Here is a 20,444-nt window from a genome sequence, read left to right as displayed (position 1 = left end):
TGAGGAAGGAATTCTGGAAGAACTGCTGTATTTTCTGTTAAATTTTGCAAGGCTTCTCAGAAGAGAAAACATTCAGGGATGTGGTGGATTTGTGATCATCAACTGATGTAGTGTAGTAATTTAAAGCAGAACAGAGCTACTGAAGAAGAATGAGATCACTAATGGAAGTTTCAAGAAGTAGTGATTCTAGGAAGAACAATACACTTTTTCCAAACAAATTTGGTTGTAACCTTTTTACACCAGGGTTAATTTCATGCTAACAAAAAACACTTAAGATATTAAGATTGTATTAAGATAATGGCATTATTATGTGGGTCTTTTTCTATCTTTTTTTTGCTAAGAACAAATAATTTTGGGGCTATAACGGTCAGAAAGTTGAGTGCAAATATGTCTCTGCTTGTCTGGAATGAAAAAGTATGTTGTAATAAAATAAATATTATGAGCTTTATGGGGAAATCCTTTATTTCTATGGTACAGAAGGCTATAACTGATCTTATTAAGAAGTTCTCTATTTTCTCACAGATTTTTTTACCAGTCACATTAATAGCTACTTGAATATAGAAAAAAGTGCTGATAAGAAATAGAAAAAAGTGTTATTCTTTGGTATGAAAAGATCTGTTTTCTGAATCCCATCTACCTCATCATTAATTTTATTGTAGAGGCCACAGGGAAAAAACTATTTGTTTCTGCTGGCTAGATGAAACCAAGCTTGTCATTAGGTGGTTATTCCTAATCTAATTTCCAAAGGTGCTGACACAAGACTATTTGTGTAATATCTATAGATTTGTTATTAATATCAGGCATAAGTCACTAGAGACCTTAACAAAATTAAAAGCCTTACTTTTTTTTTGTTTGTTTGTTTGTTTTTTCTAGGTTTATTAATCCAAAGAGATAACAGAAGCTCTGTCTTTAGAGGTTTCCATCACTGGACAGGACAAAGCCCTGAGCACTCTGATCTGAATTCAGTGTTGTCCTTGCTTTAAGCAGGAACTTGGGATTGGTCATTTCTAATATAAAACAGTCCGTAAATCTCTACGTTGCTTTTGAATCATTTCAGTAGTAAAAAAAAATGTAGTTAGCATTTAGCAAAAAATACTGCCTTTGGTACTTCCTGGTTTGGTTTTCTATAACTGTTAAAAGAAGTTAAACTCTTTCCCTAAAACTACAACTTACATTCTCGCTTATATATTTTAATGGACCAAAAGTAGCCTTTTTATTATTATTATTATTATTATTATTATTATTATTATTATTATTATTATTTTGTATAGAACTCTGGAGCAGCTTACCTAAGACTTGAATGAGCTAATCTGAAAATGTCTAAATGGCATCTAAATGTGTCAGAAAGAGTATATATGTATATGCCAAAGCTGCAAAGCTTTTAAGAGATCAATATCAGTTGACCAATTTCTGTGTAGGCATCGGCCCTTCAGCTGACCAATTACTATGCAGAAGTCAGTACTCTTAATACAAGGAGAGAATATGTACATGTGGCTGCCTCTATCAATTACCTCAAAATTACATTTTGGGCTGAATCTGGGTCCTGATGAATCAGATTACATAAACATCACAATGTACTTGTATGACAGTATTGAAATCTTGGCTACATCAACAAAACTAAGCTAATTCATCTCTCATTTACTCTTGCAGGATGTTTCCATGACTTATTAACAATGACCTAAAAAACTTGGACAGATCAGCAGAACACAGTCTAGTTTGGAACAATAGACAACAGAACTTGTTAGATTAATTCTGGGGTAAAAAAAAGTCATATCTAACATCTAATGCTTACTTCTGAAATTTTGATTAACTGTTTCCAGTGCTCTCATAGATGTGGTCTGTTTTGAGGTTCACTTGTTCTCACTTCATCTTACAGCCTTCAGATTTTGTTACACCATTTTATTCCATGCTGAAGAACTCATCATCAAAATGTTAGATGCTATACTTAGAGAAGCAAAACTTCTACTCCATACATTTTGCTAATTATTTTCTATTTGATATCAATGTCCTGTTTTCTTCATTCTCCAGGCTGAGCATCGTTGTGCCATCTACAGAACTCATCAGTGATTTCTGTTCTTTTTCAGATTGTGAGAAGGAATGATTAAAAATCTGATTCTACCATGAACTGTACAAATGACATACACTTGCTGTACAATTACTTCCCACTTACAAGTCTTTTGAGATTAGTTTTTAATCCTTTTGGCATTTGCCATACCAGTGTCATAAGACACTTTCTTAATCAAATTTCCACTTGGAACGAATCAAGTATCTTGCAGAAATTTGTTATATCAATTCAACAGTATTACCTGGTGTTGGAATGCTCATTAGAAAAAGGGATGTATCTTGAATTTCTACAGAGCTATTTTCAGTAAAGTCATGTTGACATTAATAACATTATCCCCATGCTCATTCTTGATTAGTCAAGCCCTGTGCCAGGCATTTCATTACTCATCCCTTACAGTTTAAAACAATTATAGTAGGACTGTTTTTATGCAGCCTGGCCTTTTTTACTATCTTAAATTATTTACACATAGTTCAAATTCTTCTCATGCTCTTGGGGCTGATCCTTGGCAAAGAGGCCAGGATAGCAGCAAACAAGACAGGAAAAGTGTAAGGGTGGTGAGGAGTGGGACACCAAACTTCCTGAGGAAGCATTTGCCCAAAAGTAATCTTGGTAATGAGGAAGGCAGGCATCAGTTGAATTAAACAGCAACCAAAGTATTTGGTTTAACTGACTAAGCTAAACAGTAACACAAGTGAAATGAGGATTTGTAGTGAGCAGGAGAAGGGAATAGAGCAGCAGAAGGTCTTGAGGGATTCTGTCAGATGTGGGGGCTCTGCTTGAGCTTGGCAATGTGGCCTCTCCATAGGCAATCCCTCTCACTGCCTTCAGCTCACCCATGGCTTGCATGGGGCACTCTGGGACCTGCACCCTAGGCCTGCAGGGTTACTTCCTGGGGGCTTCATCTGCCTCTGAGATGGTGAATGGTGGATTTGAGCACCCACATATCCCAGAGCAGGGGGTTGCTTTGCTGGGATTAGCTTTATGAGAGGATTTAGAAACCTTGAAGCATTTGTTAACGTTTAGCAAATGTCTAGCATCCTACTGCTGATGCTGGTATTGGTTAAGTGTTCAAATTTGTCATTAGCAAAACAATAAGCTGCTTCAATCCTGATTTCCTTTAAACTATATTAACAGAGCCATTAATCCCCGGGAAAGTTCCACCCTTCTGTAACTTTTACTCCAGTTCTTGCTGAACACAATCCTCAGTTAGTACTGTAGAGCCTGTCTGAAAAACTTCCCTTATCCGTTCTTTAGAAATTTCAAGATGAAAATTAATTTGACCTCAGGATTTAAAAATAACTTTTTTTACAGCTCTCTTATTTTACAAGTTGGATGAGGTCCTGGGCAATCTGATCTAGTACTTGACCTAATGGTGGCAACCTCTGGCAGGGGGGTTGGAGCTTGATCCATGGGGTTCTTTCCAACTCAAGCCATTCTATGATTCTATGAAATCATGTAATCTTCATTTCATGATTTGAATGTATTTAGCAATTTCCAGACACACAAGGGAAAGCTCTTAAACATACAGCTATATTTAAAACAAAAGTAAAAATAAGCCCACATATTTATGGCTAGGAATTAAGTGACCGCCTTCTCTCAAATTCTCTATTCCTTATGCTTTAACTACTTATAAATCTAATATTTCTTCATCTTCTATTGTTTCAATTACTAAGCTTTCACAAATTGTGCTTTTTACATGGTGCAATTTTAGGCGCACCAGCTTTTTTTCATGATTATTTCTCTTTTGGCAACTACTGAAATATTTTAATTGTTCTTTACATTTTCCCATTTCAGCTCTTTCTCCAAATTGAGCTGACTCATATCTATTTTCAAGGTTCATGAAATTAGTCTTTATGGGCAACAAATATAATAAGTATGATCAGCTTGTGAGCATTTGTATTTAAACAATCACTGCGTTTTTGTTCCATAATTGGTTCTTCTGGTTTTTTCTGCAACAGATTCTAGAATTAGAAAATTGCCTTTTGCAACAGATAGAAATTTGGCTTGAATTCAAGCTAAGCATGAGAAGACTGAGTGGGGTCCTACTTACTGCCCTCTTACAAGATTTGGTATTTTATTCTTTTTTGTACTATTTAATATATTAAAAAACAAATAAATAAATCTAGATTGTTGAAGGATGCTAAGACAGTCTCCTTTTGCCATGACATCAAGAGCATAATCATTAGTAAGCATTTTTCATGTCTTCGTATTTCAGAAAATGCTGATTTGATGAATGACGACTAGCTTTCATTTCTGTAGGCATAAAGAAATCATATGTCAAAATGAGTACAAAATATGGTAGCCATCCTTTCTTTGGGACTTCCATTGTCTCAACTCATGAATTTTACAACTTCTTATAAATTCTAAGAACAATTTGACATTTTGTGCCAGTATCATAGAAGATTCCAGTGAATACTAATGAACTGAAATAAATATGCATACAGTAGTGATGTAGTTCTTTGTTGAAGTAATTCACTATTGTTACATATATTGCACACCAACATGTGAAACAGATGGTTTGTAGTATTGTTGGTAATTTAAAAATAGTCACTTTAAAAAAAAAAAAAAAATTTGCTTTGAATTGCTATTGCTGGAATGTCCTTTGCTTTTCCAGGGGAGCAAATAAAGAATGGCAAGAAGAGTATTTAACTTCTGTGATAGCTAAAACTGCTGTCTCGTTCCCAAGACTGAGGGTAAATCCATTGGTACCTGCAATAGCAGACAAAACCCTTAACTCAACAAGCTTTTGGGCATTCCTTCCAAGACAGTGCATAACTCCAGAAGGAAAAGACATTAAGATGCAATAAATCGTAATTCTTCACAATTCTGTTCTGTACACAATTCCTGTTAGCTGAATATGAAACACAGAGCAATGAATTCATGCAGTTAGTTTTTTTACAAAACATTCCTGACTGATACTTTATGTCATGTTGTTCCAACAAAACTGAATTAATTTTTCTTAATTATTTTGCTTTTGTAAAACAATAACACAATATTCTTACTACAAGAAAATTAAATTAAATTTGTCTCTTGTCATGTCATCATTTGTTCTTTATTTCTATTTTTCTTTATTTCCTCCTTTCTTTCTATTTCTCTCTTCTTTTTTCAGATACCTTATACATCTGCACTTTATCTTGAATCAGTGCAGTTTACAATTGTCAGTGGAACAGATCAAAATTTCTACTTCATCTCACGCAAGAGTAGAGCAAAGAAAAAAAAAACATAACCACTTTGATTATTTACATCCAAAAAATGTCATTTTTTCCTGTCTTTCTTCTTTGTCAGCATGTGGATTTAAATGCATTAAAAACAAAATTTAAGAGTATGAAAGAAATAAAGCAGCAGTAAGTGTCAATTAACAGAAAATAAAGACCTTGAAAGCAAGCCTGTGAAAATTCATGACTGCATTTCCAGCTGCTGTGATGCTGTTGTGAGTGTTAATTTTATCTTCTGCAATTTGATTGCTTACATTCAACTTCTCTTTACTACTTTTGAACAAAATCTGTCCAAGAAACAAAATGAACCCCAAGAAAGCAAAAATCTAGGACAGTGATCAACCCCTTACCTATAAAATTAACCTGTCTTTCACCAAAGTGGCAGCAGGGAAGTAACTCCAGTAATTCTCAGCTTTCACATCCCTTTGAAAATTTTATTTTGATTGCTACTTCAAAAGTAAAATCTCCTATTTTATTATGTTGGCCCATGACTTCAGAGGCAGATGCTGGTAGCATGGCACTGGAAATTAAACCTTCTCACCATTATTCTCTCATATTTTGTTACTGTGTGACAGATGGCAGAAGAGGGGCAGCCTGACACAATCGCATAGAATTGTGTCTGAAGCAAAGGTATGTTCCTGAATTCCTGATGTGGCAAAAATGGCACCTGTTGGCATTTACTGACACTTGCTGAATGTTTATGGTGACCAAACAGTGGATATGAACACAGTGAGGCAGTGGGTGGTGCCTTTCAGTAGTGGTGACAGCAACGTGAAACAAGCCACATTCCGGATGGCCATATACAGCTGTCACATCATGAAAGCAAGTATCTTGATCAACTCATCAGCATGAATTGATGGAATCCAACCAGAGAACCGAGTGTGGAGCTGAATATTGGCTTAAATGCATTGAAAACTATGGTGACAACACTGGGATATAACAAAGTTTGTGCCATCTGTGTCCTATAAATGCTCACACAGAAACATCAAGAACACTGTTAGTCAGGATCTATTGAGCCAATACAAGACTGAAGGTGACAGTTTCCTGGATTGCATCATTACTGGTGACAAGATGGGATGTCACTACCTAAAGCCAGAGTCAAAAAGGCAGTCCATGGAGTAGCAATGTTAATCCCTCATTGAAAAATGAGTTCAAGACACAGCCCTCATCAGGTAAAATGATGTGCACTGCTCTTTGGGATTAGGAATGGGGTGACCCTTCTGTATTTCCTGGAACAGACCATCAACTCTGACTGCTACATTGCGATGCTAACTGTGCTGAAGGCTTCAACTTCCAGCATTAGGCTAGAGAAACATTCTTTCTCCTGCAACACAATAACGTCAGGCCTCACACAATTTTGAAGAGAAGTTGGAATAAATATGGTCCCTCCAGACTAAACTGTTCAATAATTTAACAATTCTATGACAGGATTAGATCAAGAGATAAAGTCTTGCTAAACAAATAATAGAAAACTGAACAAAATTTGAAATGCTATTTTGTCACATAGAGTACAGCTGAGAAAGGAATCACATCCTGAAACTGCTTCAGATTTTGCAAGGAAGGATTTTGCTGTAATTTACTATCTACTACAAATTTGTTTGGTTCAAACTTGCCATTTTTACACAAAGTTTGTGTTTCTTGCCTGAAAGACTAATTAAACAAATATAAATTTCATGAAGGAAACTTGATATAGCAGTAAAACCAGAAAACACTGTATACCTCCCAAACTAAAAGACTTACTCCTACACTTCAAACTTATTAATTTTCTTTCCCTTTCATATTTGTATGAAGCATCAGGAGCAAAATGAAAGGAAGCACAAGAGAATTTGTCATTTAACTGCAAATAGTAGAAGTGGTACAGATGTCTGCAGCAAATTACCACAGCAGCCAATTTGAAATCATCTCTTTTCAATGAGATTTTAACAATGCTTAGGAATGAGTATGATCATAACAGAAGTGTTTGAACATTATATCAGTGAGCACTCACATGGGGGAGAAGACTAGATAAACAAGGAACAGAACTAGACTGAGATACTAAATAGTATTAATACTATTACTCTGTTCTGTCATCCTTTCTATTCTGAATACCTGATAAAAAGCAAACATACTTCCAATTGCAGATTAGAAAGGTAAATATTAACAAGGCAGATTTAGATGATAAATCATATGACTTGTGTATTTCCTACACATCCTTGAGCAGATAAAAATATTTCCAAGTGCCATTTAGAACAAGGTCAGCATGTGAAATGCCTTAACAAAAGAATGAGAAAACGTGGAGATATGACAGGCACCAGATGACATGATATTAGAGGCACCAACACAGGTGATACTTGGTCAGCTACTGCAGAAGGTATTGTCAAGTAATTGAGAGCAAAGTATCAAACTAAAGTTCACTTTGTTGTGAAGATACTGAACTGAATTTAAGTTGAATCAACCCTAGATTAAGCAAAAATATGAAGATGTAGAAAACATAAGACCTCTTAAAACTACAACTAAAGTTGTATTCTAAAGATAATTCTTGTATTTATACAGTAAATTTCACACGAGATGCTAAAACAAATGCTATGAGAGAGCATATTATGACAGTAATTTTATCTTTGCATGATATTATGATGGCTCAGAATGAAATACAGAACAAATTTCATTGAGATACGTGAGGAGTAAATGCTGAAGTACTGGAAACTTCAAAGCAATGTTGGCTAAGATTTTGTAGAAGTACTTATAGGATTACAATGGATATGTCTGATAGATTCATAATCAAGTAAATGTTTTTTTGCAAGTGCCTCTAAGAGATTAAAAGTGTTGCTTTTTATGAAACCCAGTGGTGATTTGATGAGGGAAGTTGCACTTAGTGCAAACAAGACCCTATGTTACACACAGATCTAGCAGCAAACTAGGACAAAGAAAGGTCTTGTAATAGCATGTTCACCATGATTTTAAGGATGAAGAAGACACGGTCTGATGTATATATGCATTATATACATATACTGTCTTGATCGTAAGCTTTCCTTATGAGAATATTTGCTGGTGTCAAGTAACCATTATTAATGCAAACAAGCATTATTCAGAACACAGAAATCCGTGCCAGGCACAACTCTATATTTGTAATATTTGGTAATATATGAACAGTTTCACAGAAGATCTCAAGCACTGGAAAGTTAAGATTCTCTCACAGGTTCATCTGATAGCTAGAACTTATTTCTCAGTATGTAATCGGTACTTTTCTGAACAGGCAAAAATTTTAATTCTGCCAGAATGTCAGATCTAAATTGGAGTTTTGGTTTTCATAATTACTTCAAGTGATGAAGTCCCAGTAAGAGCAAAACAGACTATTTTGTTACACATCAGGAGTAAAACTCACTCATTCTCATTCTAGTTATTGTCAGCCTATGAGAGTGGCTCATTCCATTAAAATATGAATTTAATTGCATGATGAAAGATTCATTTTTCCCTTCTGGAAAAAGGCATACATTAGTTGTGCAATGGTGTCCTACCCTGAACAGCTGATTGATGATTGTTAAAAATAACTTTTCTTTCCTTTATGAGTTGCTTTATATGCATGGATAGCACCTGAAATTGTTCACATCAGAATTATATAAGAAGGATGAGAATACTGATTAAAACAACAGCAACAACAACAACAAAATCAATCAATCAATCTAATAGGACTGTGGAGAGACGACTAGAGTTAATTAATCTTTTGGGGACCAGGAACATAAAGAAAGTGAGCTGAATTGCACCACTGTAACATAGTTGTGGATGAAGAATATAGTCACAATGAACTTTACTGATGTAACAGTAAATGAGTCATGGTTCTGGCCCGACTTGGCCTTGTTCTGTGACTAATGGGGTGGAGGGACCCATGGACTCCTGCTCTTGAAGAGATGGCAGGTAAAAGGTAGGGAGATTGGCCTAAAAACAAAATAGTGACAACAAGCTAAAGGAGAAAACTAATTTTTTAAATATTATAGCAGAATGAGAGATAACAAAAAATAATACAATTGGAAGTGAAGCTAATAAATCAAATAAAATGAGAGTGTTTTCAAAAACTGAAGGCCTTACTCTAATGTTAAGGGTGATATGGCTAGGGAGCACACATCGCAGAGAAGAGCAGCAAAAGTGTATAGTCTTGTGACTCACAAACAGTTATTATCTTTCCCTCTAAATCAAAAATGGAAACAGAACAGTGAAGTTCTCTGAGATCTGTAGTCTGTTCTTTCTTTTGTGAGAAAGGTATCCGGAAATATTGACAATCCATGGAATTCCCAGTGTAATCCATGCTGCAGAATACTGATAACAAATCATAAAACTATGACATACTGTTAAGTGTTCAGTGAGAACAAAGTGTGCAATGGGAATGAACATACAGAAATTATCCACTATCGGCCCCAACAAGCAATGATCAGTGGTTGTATCCATGATACTCTAACAGTGAGACTTCATATTAATGTTAGCTATTATATACCACGGGGGCACAAGTAGGCATCAAAAAGATGGAGAACTATGAATGGACTTAGGCAGAATCCCTGTTCCTGCATGCAGGAATAAGCTGAGAAAAGAACACCCTTTTCCCAAATATTGGAAGAGATTGAAAATAAAATTAAAAAGTCAATTATGGTGGGTAAAATCTGACCTTTGAACTAAGCTGTGGAAGAATAATTTTTTAGAAGTTCTGTAACAGTCTGTACATGCCTGAGGGCTGCATGATGAGGAAATGCTCTACACTCACACAGCTATATCCTGCTGTTACAATAGCTGGAGACAAGTAAGTAACAGGATTGTTTCCATACATCATGAGTTACAGTTGTACAAATGAAAATCTAGGATTGTGGTACTTGCATGATGCTGACTGAGAGATGATGACAAAGTTAAAACTGAACAATTGTTAATTCAATTTTGAATTTTCTATCTAAAAATTTTAGTCATGAAAGAAATTTGAATAAACATAAATTTTCAAGCCAAAGTTAATTATTTAACAAATGAGTTTACTAAAGCAGTGTAAGTATTTATCCTTTCTGCATACAGTCATGACATAATTAATGTAGTCTGGAACTTCAGATTGAAATAAAGAGTTGCTTCACTCTGAAAAGTTCTAGTTCTACAGATACTTAGTTAAGTCCCTCAGTGTTGCAAAACATAAGAATTATAAAATAGAGAAGATTTTTGAGTAGAAGCAAGGGAAAAAAAAAAAAAAAGGAAAAATAGCCCTATTGTCACATCAATTCAATTTACAACAAAGGTATATGTCAGGTCTCTCTAAAGGCTCTCTTTATTACCTTCTCTCCTCCTTGGATATTTTCTACTGGGTAGTCATCATTTAGAAAGCCCCTGCGGGACTTCTGTGCTTCTCAGAAGAATGTGCAATAGAGTATATCACCCAAAATAATTATCTGAAACCACCATCTTACTTGAGGCTATATGTCAGTATATGCTCACTTGGAGACTGCATCTAATTTAGACCTGAAGGCAGATATACGTGAATAATACTTAAAGCAACAATACAGGATTGAAGTTACATTGGAACTAATTTACTAGTTAAAAAGGGCATCAACTCAAGACCTACAGTGTCTTCTGCACTCTTGACACAATAAGCTTTTTCTTTTCTCTCAGCAGTTGAAAATGATACTCTACAGTGACTTAAAAACAACACCATCAGAGATAAAAGCTACCGAGCCAAGGAACATTTAATTTGCTTTCTCATGGAGCCTATGAGGGTGGCTTGGCTCTTATTCTGGTCCAAATAACAAACTTGCTCCGCAGTTAAAATGTGAAAAAATGTGTGCGAATAAGAAAAGAAATGTGCCATACAATTATGAAATATAAGTCTTTACTTATATTTCTTTTTAATTTAAACTAACCAAAGAAACATCATGTACAATATGTATACTATGTACATTATGATCACAGAATTACAGAATTGCGGGGGTTGGAAAAGACCCCCTACTAACATAGGTTCTCTAGAGTAGATTGCACAGAAGGTGTCCAAGAAGCTTGTGAATATCCAGTCTCTCTGGACAGCTTGTTCCAATGTTCTGTCACCTTTACAATAAAGAAGTTTTTCTTCATGTTCAGATGGAACTTCCTTTGTTCCAATATGTGCCGATTTATTGACCCTTGTTCTGTCACTTGGCACCACCAAAAAGAGCCTGGGACCATCCCATTGACTCCTGTCCATTAGATTTTTATTAGCATTGACAAGATTCCTCCTCAGTCTTCTCCAGATTGAACATATTCAGTTCTCTCAGCTTTTCCTCATAACAGAGGTACTCCAAATCCCTTTGTGGCCCTCTGTTGGACAAAGTACTCCAGATCTGACTTCACCAGGGCAGAGTAGAGGGGAAGATCACCTCCCTCGACCTACTGGCCACACTCTTTTTAATGCACCCCAGTAAGCAATTGGCCTTCTTGGCCACAAGGGCACACTGCTGACTCATGGATAACCTATTGTCCACCTGGACACCCAGGTCCTTTTCTGCAGAGCTTCTCCCAGCAAGTCATACCCTGATCGGTACTGATTTGTGTGGTTATTCCTCCCCAAGTGTAAGATTTTTCTTTGGAGCAAGCAGGTCTCTGATCATCCTCTCATCTCTCACCATGACCTGTAGAGGTCATGGGAGAAACACGGTATTTCTTCTGAATAATTCCTGCTCACACTGTCTCTGCCCCATGTGGAAAAGAGCTAACTTGAAGATATGTTTAAATGGATAAAAACTTTTGAGGTGTTTACAGTAGAGAAGATTTGGTGACTGAGTTGCCACAACTGAAAGCATAATTTGCAGTTTTTACACTAATCTGAAAACCTTCTTGGTTCCTGCGTGAAGGAATTCACAAACTTATCATTGTGAAACAGATTCCTGTGCCTAATACTGACCTGTTCCTGTCTTGCTGTATGTCAAGAAAAAGTGCTATACCCTTAAAGGCATAATATCACTTCAAGAAAGTGCATGAACTTTATGATAAGTACTTTAAGGTCTCTTTCTCACAGATTTTCAGTGCATGTTGTACTTCATGGATCAGAAATCTTGGAAAGAATCACACAGCTCATGAATTCCACTTCCCTGAAGCAATATCCATGGAGTAGCCATTACACAACACTGGTTACACCAAGCATACCGGTAGGAAATTGAGAGTTGTATGAGCAGATGAGCAGGCCAATGATGATGACCCACACAAAAGCAAGCAAGTGCTGCCAATGCTTTAGATTTGTACTTGAAAGGAATGTTTTAAACAAAATACCTTGTCATGTACTTGTAGGCCTTATATGTACAAGCCTATGCTTTGGAATCCTACCTCATAAGACATACTTAGACAGGACTCTAATGTACATTCATGCAGTTTCTTTGCCTAAAACTGGATTGGAAGGGCACCATCATTACCAGTGAACTGTATAACACTATATATAGCTATGGAAATTTATAGGTTCAATTTTTCACTTCAATTACATAGACAAAAACAATTTCTGGCTAACACTGCCAAAAACTGCTGTAAATAACATCACACTTTTGAATGGCAAGACTCTATGGAAGATGGGAACTAACATTAATTGATAATTTGTTATAAAATATAAAAGATCTGATGTAGATTCATAATACAGTCCAAATTATTCTTTCTTATGTGAGGTACTGAGTGCAGCTTCTATCAGGCATATAGTAAGTGATAATCTTTTTCAAATGTCCACTTTTTTTTTCAAACAGCTTTTGATAACTGACTACAATTCAGCCCTCATTATATCATTAATATACTCTATTTGCATTTAAAAGAAAATCTACCTATGCTAATAAAGTTTATCTATACATCTATAAAAGGCTTTCTTATCCCCTTACCATATCTTGACTACTGACATAAAATAATGTTTTTCTCAGAATGCAAGGCTCTCAGAATATAGAGCTGTCTTCTTTCGTCTGTAAATTATACAATCTGTAAATTATCAAGTAGTTTCACAATAGTGTGTCCACCTGCTACTTCCTTCCATTCAAAAACACAATTTTCACATAAATTATTCTTCCTGTTCATAACTCCAAGCAAATTTTATCTATCAGCTCCTCACTGTTTTGAGGAAACTGTTAATGTCTATTACCAAAAAAAAGAAGTCATAGAAGAAGTTCGCCTAACAAGGAGTATCACTTTTACAAAATCATTTCCTTTGTCAAAAATACCAATGACAACTATATTTCTTACACAGACAATATAGGAGAGGCCTGGAACAGTTAAAAATAAAATTTCACCTGGCTTGTTACATTCCTTGATATATCAGGAATTTAAGAATGAAATATGCCATCACAAAACATTTTAATATTGTGCATATTTAACTTAGTACTGGATAACATTTCCATTATTATTAAAGGCTTTGCATAGTCCAAGTAATTGAGAATCCTTTGATTTCCTTTACACCAAGTCCACCTGTCTTTTCTTCAAAGCACAAAAGTACTTTGAGTAGAGCAAGGGCATCTTCTTCCACAAAGCACTTGGAACATTATAGAGTCCACAAGAAAAACTAAAAGAGACTAACAACAGTAGTCATAGTAATAACAGATTTATTGCCTTAGGAAAACACAGTTTAAAAAATCTGGTCAGACCAGTGTGCAAGGAGCTGTAAATAATGCACTGATGGCATTACATGGCCTATTGCTCGGAGACTACGGCTCCAGGAAACATCTTCTAATAATGCCATCTTACAGACTGACTTTGCAGCCTTGCTTTTCTCACTTAGGTTCTTTTATTTCACTCAGATACATAACTTTTCCTAAAAAAGTAGTAATCGCCCCTGATATGTAATTGGATTTCTTTAATTTGTTTTTTTGTTTGTTTGTTTGTTTGTTTAATCCCAAAACACAGGGGTTATAAAATTTAAAATTACTGTTTGGCAACTGTGACAAAATACCTAACACAAAGACCTCAATTTCTACAAATAATCAGAAATAAAAAATTCCACAGCCTTAGAAATTGAAAATGAATAAGCCGCGTCCATTCTTTATGACTTGTTACAGCCAAAGTACTAGCTTCACGTCACTTTTTCCTGGTATAACCATTATATATATGAGTTTGATTTAAGTAATGTATCTCAGAGGTCTAGTGAAATACATCCATATGTAATATTGTCCATAGTTACTAAACATGTGATTGATGGGGCTAGTACTATACTCCAGCTGATTTCATCATTGCCAGCCTCCATATCTAAATGCTAATAGTTTTCTAAAATGGCAGTTTTCAATATCCCAGTTTCAGCTGGGATGAAATTGTTTACTTCAGAGTTTCTGGTATGATGTTATGTTTTTGTTATTTATGATGTAATGTTGTACAGAGCCAAGGCCATTTGCAATAAGGGTCCAAGGAGCTGGGAGGAAACAGAATTAGGACAACTGACTTAAACAGGCCAAAGGGATATTCCATGCCATATGACATCATGCAGTATGAATTCTGAGGGGGATGGGGATTATCATTCTCTCTTCTACTGCTCAGGAGGTAAGGTGGGCATTGGCCAGGAGATGGTAAGAATTGCTTGCGCATCACTTGTTAAATACATTCATATATATTTATATAATATATATTTATATATATATTTATATAATTAGTCATAACTGTTATCCTTTTCATTTTCTCTATCTTAGTAAATAGTTTTGTCTCAAGCCACAAGTTCTACTTTTTTTTTCCCTTGATTCTTTTCCCTTTCCCTACAATTCTGTGATTCTGTGATTCCCACTGGGAAAGGGGAGACCGAGCAAATGACTGTGTGATGTTGAGCCACCTGCTGGGTTAAACCACAACAAAAAGAAAAGACAGAAATACCCAATATTCATAACAAAGCACTAGAAAATGAAAATGTCATACTTTTTTTAAGTTTGAAATTCAAAGGAACAGTGTCTACAACATCATGTGGGAGTAACTTCAACCTGAAATTTTTGTAGTAAACTTACCTAAATGAGTAACTACATTACAGTTTGATTTGGTACAATTTCAAGGCCTAACAAAAGTCTTTCTTTTGCTTCTATCTAAAATCTGGCACACCAGTAGGCTAGATGTTATTTTAGATTAATTAAAGGCAAAGCAGCCACACCTATGAGTCATAGTCTTTCTATATCACATTTTATTTACTCACAGAGCTTAAGAGAAAACCCTTATATTTTCTTCACCTTATTAATCATGTTCACTGTAATGAGTTCACACAAAAAATTATAAACCCTCAAACTTATATTTTCTTCACCTTATTAATCATGTTCACTGTAATGAGTTCACACAAAAAACTAATATCTAGGTAGCACATAATACTTCTAAAATTCTGCCAGACCCAGCATACTGAAAATATACTTAGAAGGAACAATGGTAAAACAAACTTACTAATCTCCAAGGTAACAACAGCAGATAATGCAGAAAGGATAACAGTATTTGAACATAAGTATTGCACTTACCGAGTGGCTGCCCTGCGATGATCCTGGCATTCTCTCCTGCCACTGCAGCCCTGGCATGTCTCTCACTCATGTACTGTACAAATGCATAACCTTTATGCACAGAGCAGCCAACTATTTTCCCATACTTTGCAAAGATTGCTTCGATGTCACCTTTTTTGACAATGGCTGTGTTCAGATTGCCGATGAAGACTCTAGAGTTGATGGACTTTGGGTCATTCTTATTGGTGACATTGCTGGTCTGTGTTTTGCCGGTCATGGCTGGATCACTTGGCTTTAAACCTTAAAGAGAGAACAAAGAGAATTATGTTTCATAACATATAGTTACTCCTGGTTTGTTGATTTTTCCAGAAATAATTTACTTTTTCATTTTTCACTTAAGGTGCATCTAGACTCAGAAGAGTCATATATTCTAAAAAATGATTATCAACAAACCCTAAGCAGTACATATTTGATAGTAAGCCAAATTATAACTTCTCATCTTACAGATATAATATATACCAATAAATTTCTTAACTTAAAGCTCTGATAGTGGAGCTCTACTTAATCATATGTGGATTTGTGCTTGGAAATTCAATATTGACTTTTTAAGTATCTAGAAATAGCAAAGCAAGTGAATGAGTCATAATCTTACATCAAATAAATTAACATCCAAAGCCACGTGCAAAAGCAAACTTAAACAATGAATGATTACTCTGCTTTTGCTTGGTAAGTGTGAGCCAGACCACATTTCTCACCAGTTTCCATCATTGACTATTGTAAGAAGTGTAGGACAAGTAACATACAGTTCTTTACTGCAATTAATAAGTTTCTATCAAAACAATTTTCTCTATTAATACAATGCAAAAAAAAAAAAAAAAAAAAAAAAAAAAAAAAAAAAAGGAAAAGGAAAAAAAAGAAAAGGAAAAGGAAAAGGAAAAGGAAATGAAAAGGAAAAGAAAAGAAAAAAGAAAAAAAGAAAAAGAAAAAGAAAAAGAAAAAGAAAAAGAAAAAGAAAAAGAAAAAGAAAAAGAAAAAGAAAAAAGGAAAAAAGAAAAAGAAAAAGAAAAAGAAAAAGAAAAAGAAAAAGAAAAAGAAAAAAGAAAAAAGAAAAAGAAAAAGAAAAAAGAAAAAGAAAAAGAAAAAAAGGGTAAGCACAATCGGTTTAGACTCCTGAAATAAAATAAAATAAAATAAATAATAATTAAAAAAAAGAAAACAAACTTCCTCAATTACATGAACACAGTTTTGGTTGCTGTTTTACTTTTCTTCCTGGGGTAACAAAACCATCTGAATCCTAACATTTCCCTAATGGAAACAGCCACATTATCCTTGGGGATTTCTTTCAAAATAAGAAAGAACACTTTCTGTGTTCATCTTGCCTCACTCTTTTGAAGTGCATTTGATTTTGTTAGTATGTATGTAAATTCCACTTGCCAGTAGGTCGTTCCATTTACATTGATTTACTTAGAAGTGAAATGAAAGATATTACCCCATGCTCTGCTGGGTTTTCTGTAGTTAAATTTGGTAACAGACATGTCAAAAATATGCACACCTTGTAAGAGTGAAAACTTCTTTTGTTAGAAGAAGATCATTTAAACAGAAGTTTAGACCAGCTCTAACAGCTAAGATTTATGTTACTATTTTTTAATCTGTTCTTACTTTTGATCATATCACAGTAACAGTTCAGGCAAGAAGAGCGTCCTGTTAAATACTGCTCAGACTTAAAACTCGGTTCTTTTCTCAAGATGAAAAGGAAAAATGAACTCTATCTGGACACCCAAAGCTTGACATTAACCAGCAGAAATTTCATATTTAAAATCAATAGCTGCCATACGTTAAGCCAGACTGAAGGAAAAAGAAACCACTGTTACTGAACTCCACACAATTTCTAGTGAACAAACCATCTGTAGCCGTAGCTATCAGTACTTCAATTGTCTCCATCACACATGATTGAAACCCCACCCTTCTGGATAAGAACACACTATGGATATACATGAGCAATTCTCAAGAGTTCTAGAAAAGGCTTTTTGAAAGGAGAACATGCAACAGAGACTATTAGTCAAATAGCATTTATTTTCTTAAACTATTAATGCAATATCTTTATATTAGAACATTCACAGAAAACAATGTATAACCAAAATAAGTTTCCTTGTAAATTTAACAATTTTAAAATACATTCTGGAAACACAAGATACTGCATAATGCACAAACTTCAACACAGAAAACCAGGAAAACTTCCTTGACCAAAAAACCCTGAGCTTTATTGTGCAGGTCACTCCCAAAGTTACTCATGGAAATGACAATAAATACAAAGATACAGCTAATTCTCAGCTACAAAATAGTATTTTTTGACACCATTAGCTATGCATTTTTACCAGTGATGAACAAGAGCCTGTAAAAGTCACAGAGGTGGTGACCACTGATGACACAATTAAAACATATCACCCACTGCCTCACTGTGCTCATATCCACTGTTTGGTCTCCATAAATGTTCAAAATTGTTTAAACAACGTTCAAAGATAAAAACTGCAGCAGTCAAGTATCAGGGATTCCTTTTTCACCAGCTATTCCCTGACGTTGCCAAAAAACACACCACTTTGTCATGCACTTACCAAGTCTTTTGGGAAAATCTTTTATGGGGTAGCACTGCGTATGTTTATGAATATCTAGTAAATAAAGTTGCTATCAGTGTATTCTTCATAACTATGTTATTGTTCTCCATTCACATTTATCAAGTCATGGAGACAATGTTTAGCTTCAGGTCTTGAAAACAGTACACTCGGCTTATAGATCTTTCTCCTCTATCAACCTGCCAGATGACACTCAGTGAATGACTATTTTGTACTTCTCTTGACACTTTTCAGAATTCAAACTTGAATTTTTGGCTAAGAGCTGTCTTTCCACATATTTCTAATGCTTCATATTTCTAAAGCTTCTAATGCAAAGATGTCATGATCTCAGCTGAGATTTCTGGGCACAACTAACACAATAATAATAAAAACGACAAGGGAAAAAATCTTAAGAAAATCCTCTGCCATACAGAAAATTGCATAGAAATTATATACAAAGAATCTATTCATAATTATTGCCATCACAACTGTTTTTAAAACACCAGAGAACTACACTCTTTCTTTCCTCTATTGTTTCACCATTTTAAATAGGACTCACTAAACTATTCATTTTTATTTCCTAAAAATTCTCATTTTATTTTGCCTGCTTTTGCTGTTCACTAATTTAAATTGACTTTGAATAGTATGTTGAACAATCCTATAGCAGTTTCTCTTTGCAATGCAAATTCACAACACTTTTTCAACAAAAAGGAAAATAGTTTTCTGGTGGGTTCTCTTATATGCAAATGAAAAGTCAGGAAATGTACTGCAAAAATTCCAAGGGTAAGAATACTATGGGTGAGAATAGTATTATCATGTGAATAATTTAGATCTGATTGCATTGCTTGGCTACATATAATACTATTGTGAATATTTTATAAAAATCAAAGATACATATGATCTTCATAGCAATGAGAAAGAACAATGCAAGTTTTACCCACACAGTCTACCTTTGATTAACCCAAACAGATGGAAGTCAAAGGTTGTCAAATCTGGACTGTATTGTGGGTATGGTGAGACTGTCCAGCCAAGACTGGCAATGTGCTCCACCATCTCCAAACTGGTATGAGGCCTGGTGTTACTGTGTTGCAAGAAAAAGGTTGGCTTCTTCTCTGGCCTGAGGCTGGAAGTGGGAGCCTTCAGCTCAGTCAGTGTCACGATGTAGCAGCCAGAGTTGATGGTTAGTTCCAGGAAGGAACATAGGAATCACCCCCTTCCTCATCCAAAAGACAGTGACATCACTTTACCTACTGTGTCTAGAACTTTTTCTTTTATGGGGAATTCAGACATCTCCACTCCATGGACTCCCATTTTGACTCCTACTCACAGCAGTGACCCCACAGCTTGTCATCAGTAATGATGCACTCCAGGAAACTGCCACCTTCAGCATTTTATTGGTTCAATCAGTTCTGACAAACCTGTATAAGACTCTCTTCATTTTGTGGTGTGACAGCTGTGCATGCCTATTCAAAACACTGCCTGTCTTCCATGTTGCTGTTGCCAATGCTGAAAGGCACCACTCACCGACTCACTGCTCACATCCGCTGTTTCATCTCCAAAAATGTTTAGGCAAGCATTAATGAACGATAGTGGGTGCCATTTTTTCTTCAAGAAGGAATTCAATGATGCACCTTTGCTTCATATGCACTCCCATGTCAGATGCCGTTTTGTCAGATTGACCCTCTGCTGCCATCTGTTGCACAACAATGAAATTTAATGGAATACTGTAGGGAAGATAGACGGTTGGACTAGGTGATCTTAGAGGTCTTTTCTTGGTGATTCTGTAAGATTCAACCTCTGCTGTCATACCACCATCTATTTATGTTACTTTACACATACAGAGTTTTAATACTATGGTTCTGTGTACTTACTACACTTACAAAAAATGAAACATTCTGTCCCATCAATCACAAACTCAGTTTGAGATGATTCAGCTGTGTCAAAAAATATTTACTATTCTGAATTAGATCTCTGTGATGACCTAGAAACCTAAAATGATGATTTCTTATATGGAGAACTATTCTTAACTGCAAAATTATTGTCACTGGCAATTTATTCTAAGCATCACTAAATGCCAGATCTTAATCATCATTACTTTCAATATTGAAGTTTGCACAGTAAAATGCAATACAAATAGTATACATCTATTAAACACAAATCCTTCCAAGAC

General features: G+C 35.2%; 1 protein-coding gene across 6 annotated transcripts in view; it reads right to left on the bottom strand.

Annotated features, from left to right (window-relative positions):
- Positions 1 to 20,444, bottom strand: part of RALYL (RALY RNA binding protein like) — a 371,615-nt gene that overhangs the window by 173,784 nt on the left and 177,387 nt on the right. For all 6 annotated transcript variants that reach the window (XM_052703335.1, XM_052703336.1, XM_052703330.1 and 3 more), the window contains one exon: positions 15,687 to 15,965. In XM_052703335.1, the coding sequence (XP_052559295.1) occupies positions 15,687 to 15,942 (256 nt within the window). In that variant the 5' untranslated portion in view covers positions 15,943 to 15,965. The remainder of the gene's footprint in view (positions 1 to 15,686; positions 15,966 to 20,444) is intronic.

The sequence above is a fragment of the Tympanuchus pallidicinctus genome, unplaced genomic scaffold, assembly GCF_026119805.1.
Source record: "Tympanuchus pallidicinctus isolate F22 unplaced genomic scaffold, pur_lepc_1.0 scaffold5, whole genome shotgun sequence".
Taxonomy (NCBI): domain Eukaryota; kingdom Metazoa; phylum Chordata; class Aves; order Galliformes; family Phasianidae; genus Tympanuchus; species Tympanuchus pallidicinctus.
Note: the sequence above shows the minus strand (reverse complement) of the source record. Positions and strands in the feature narration are given on the sequence as shown.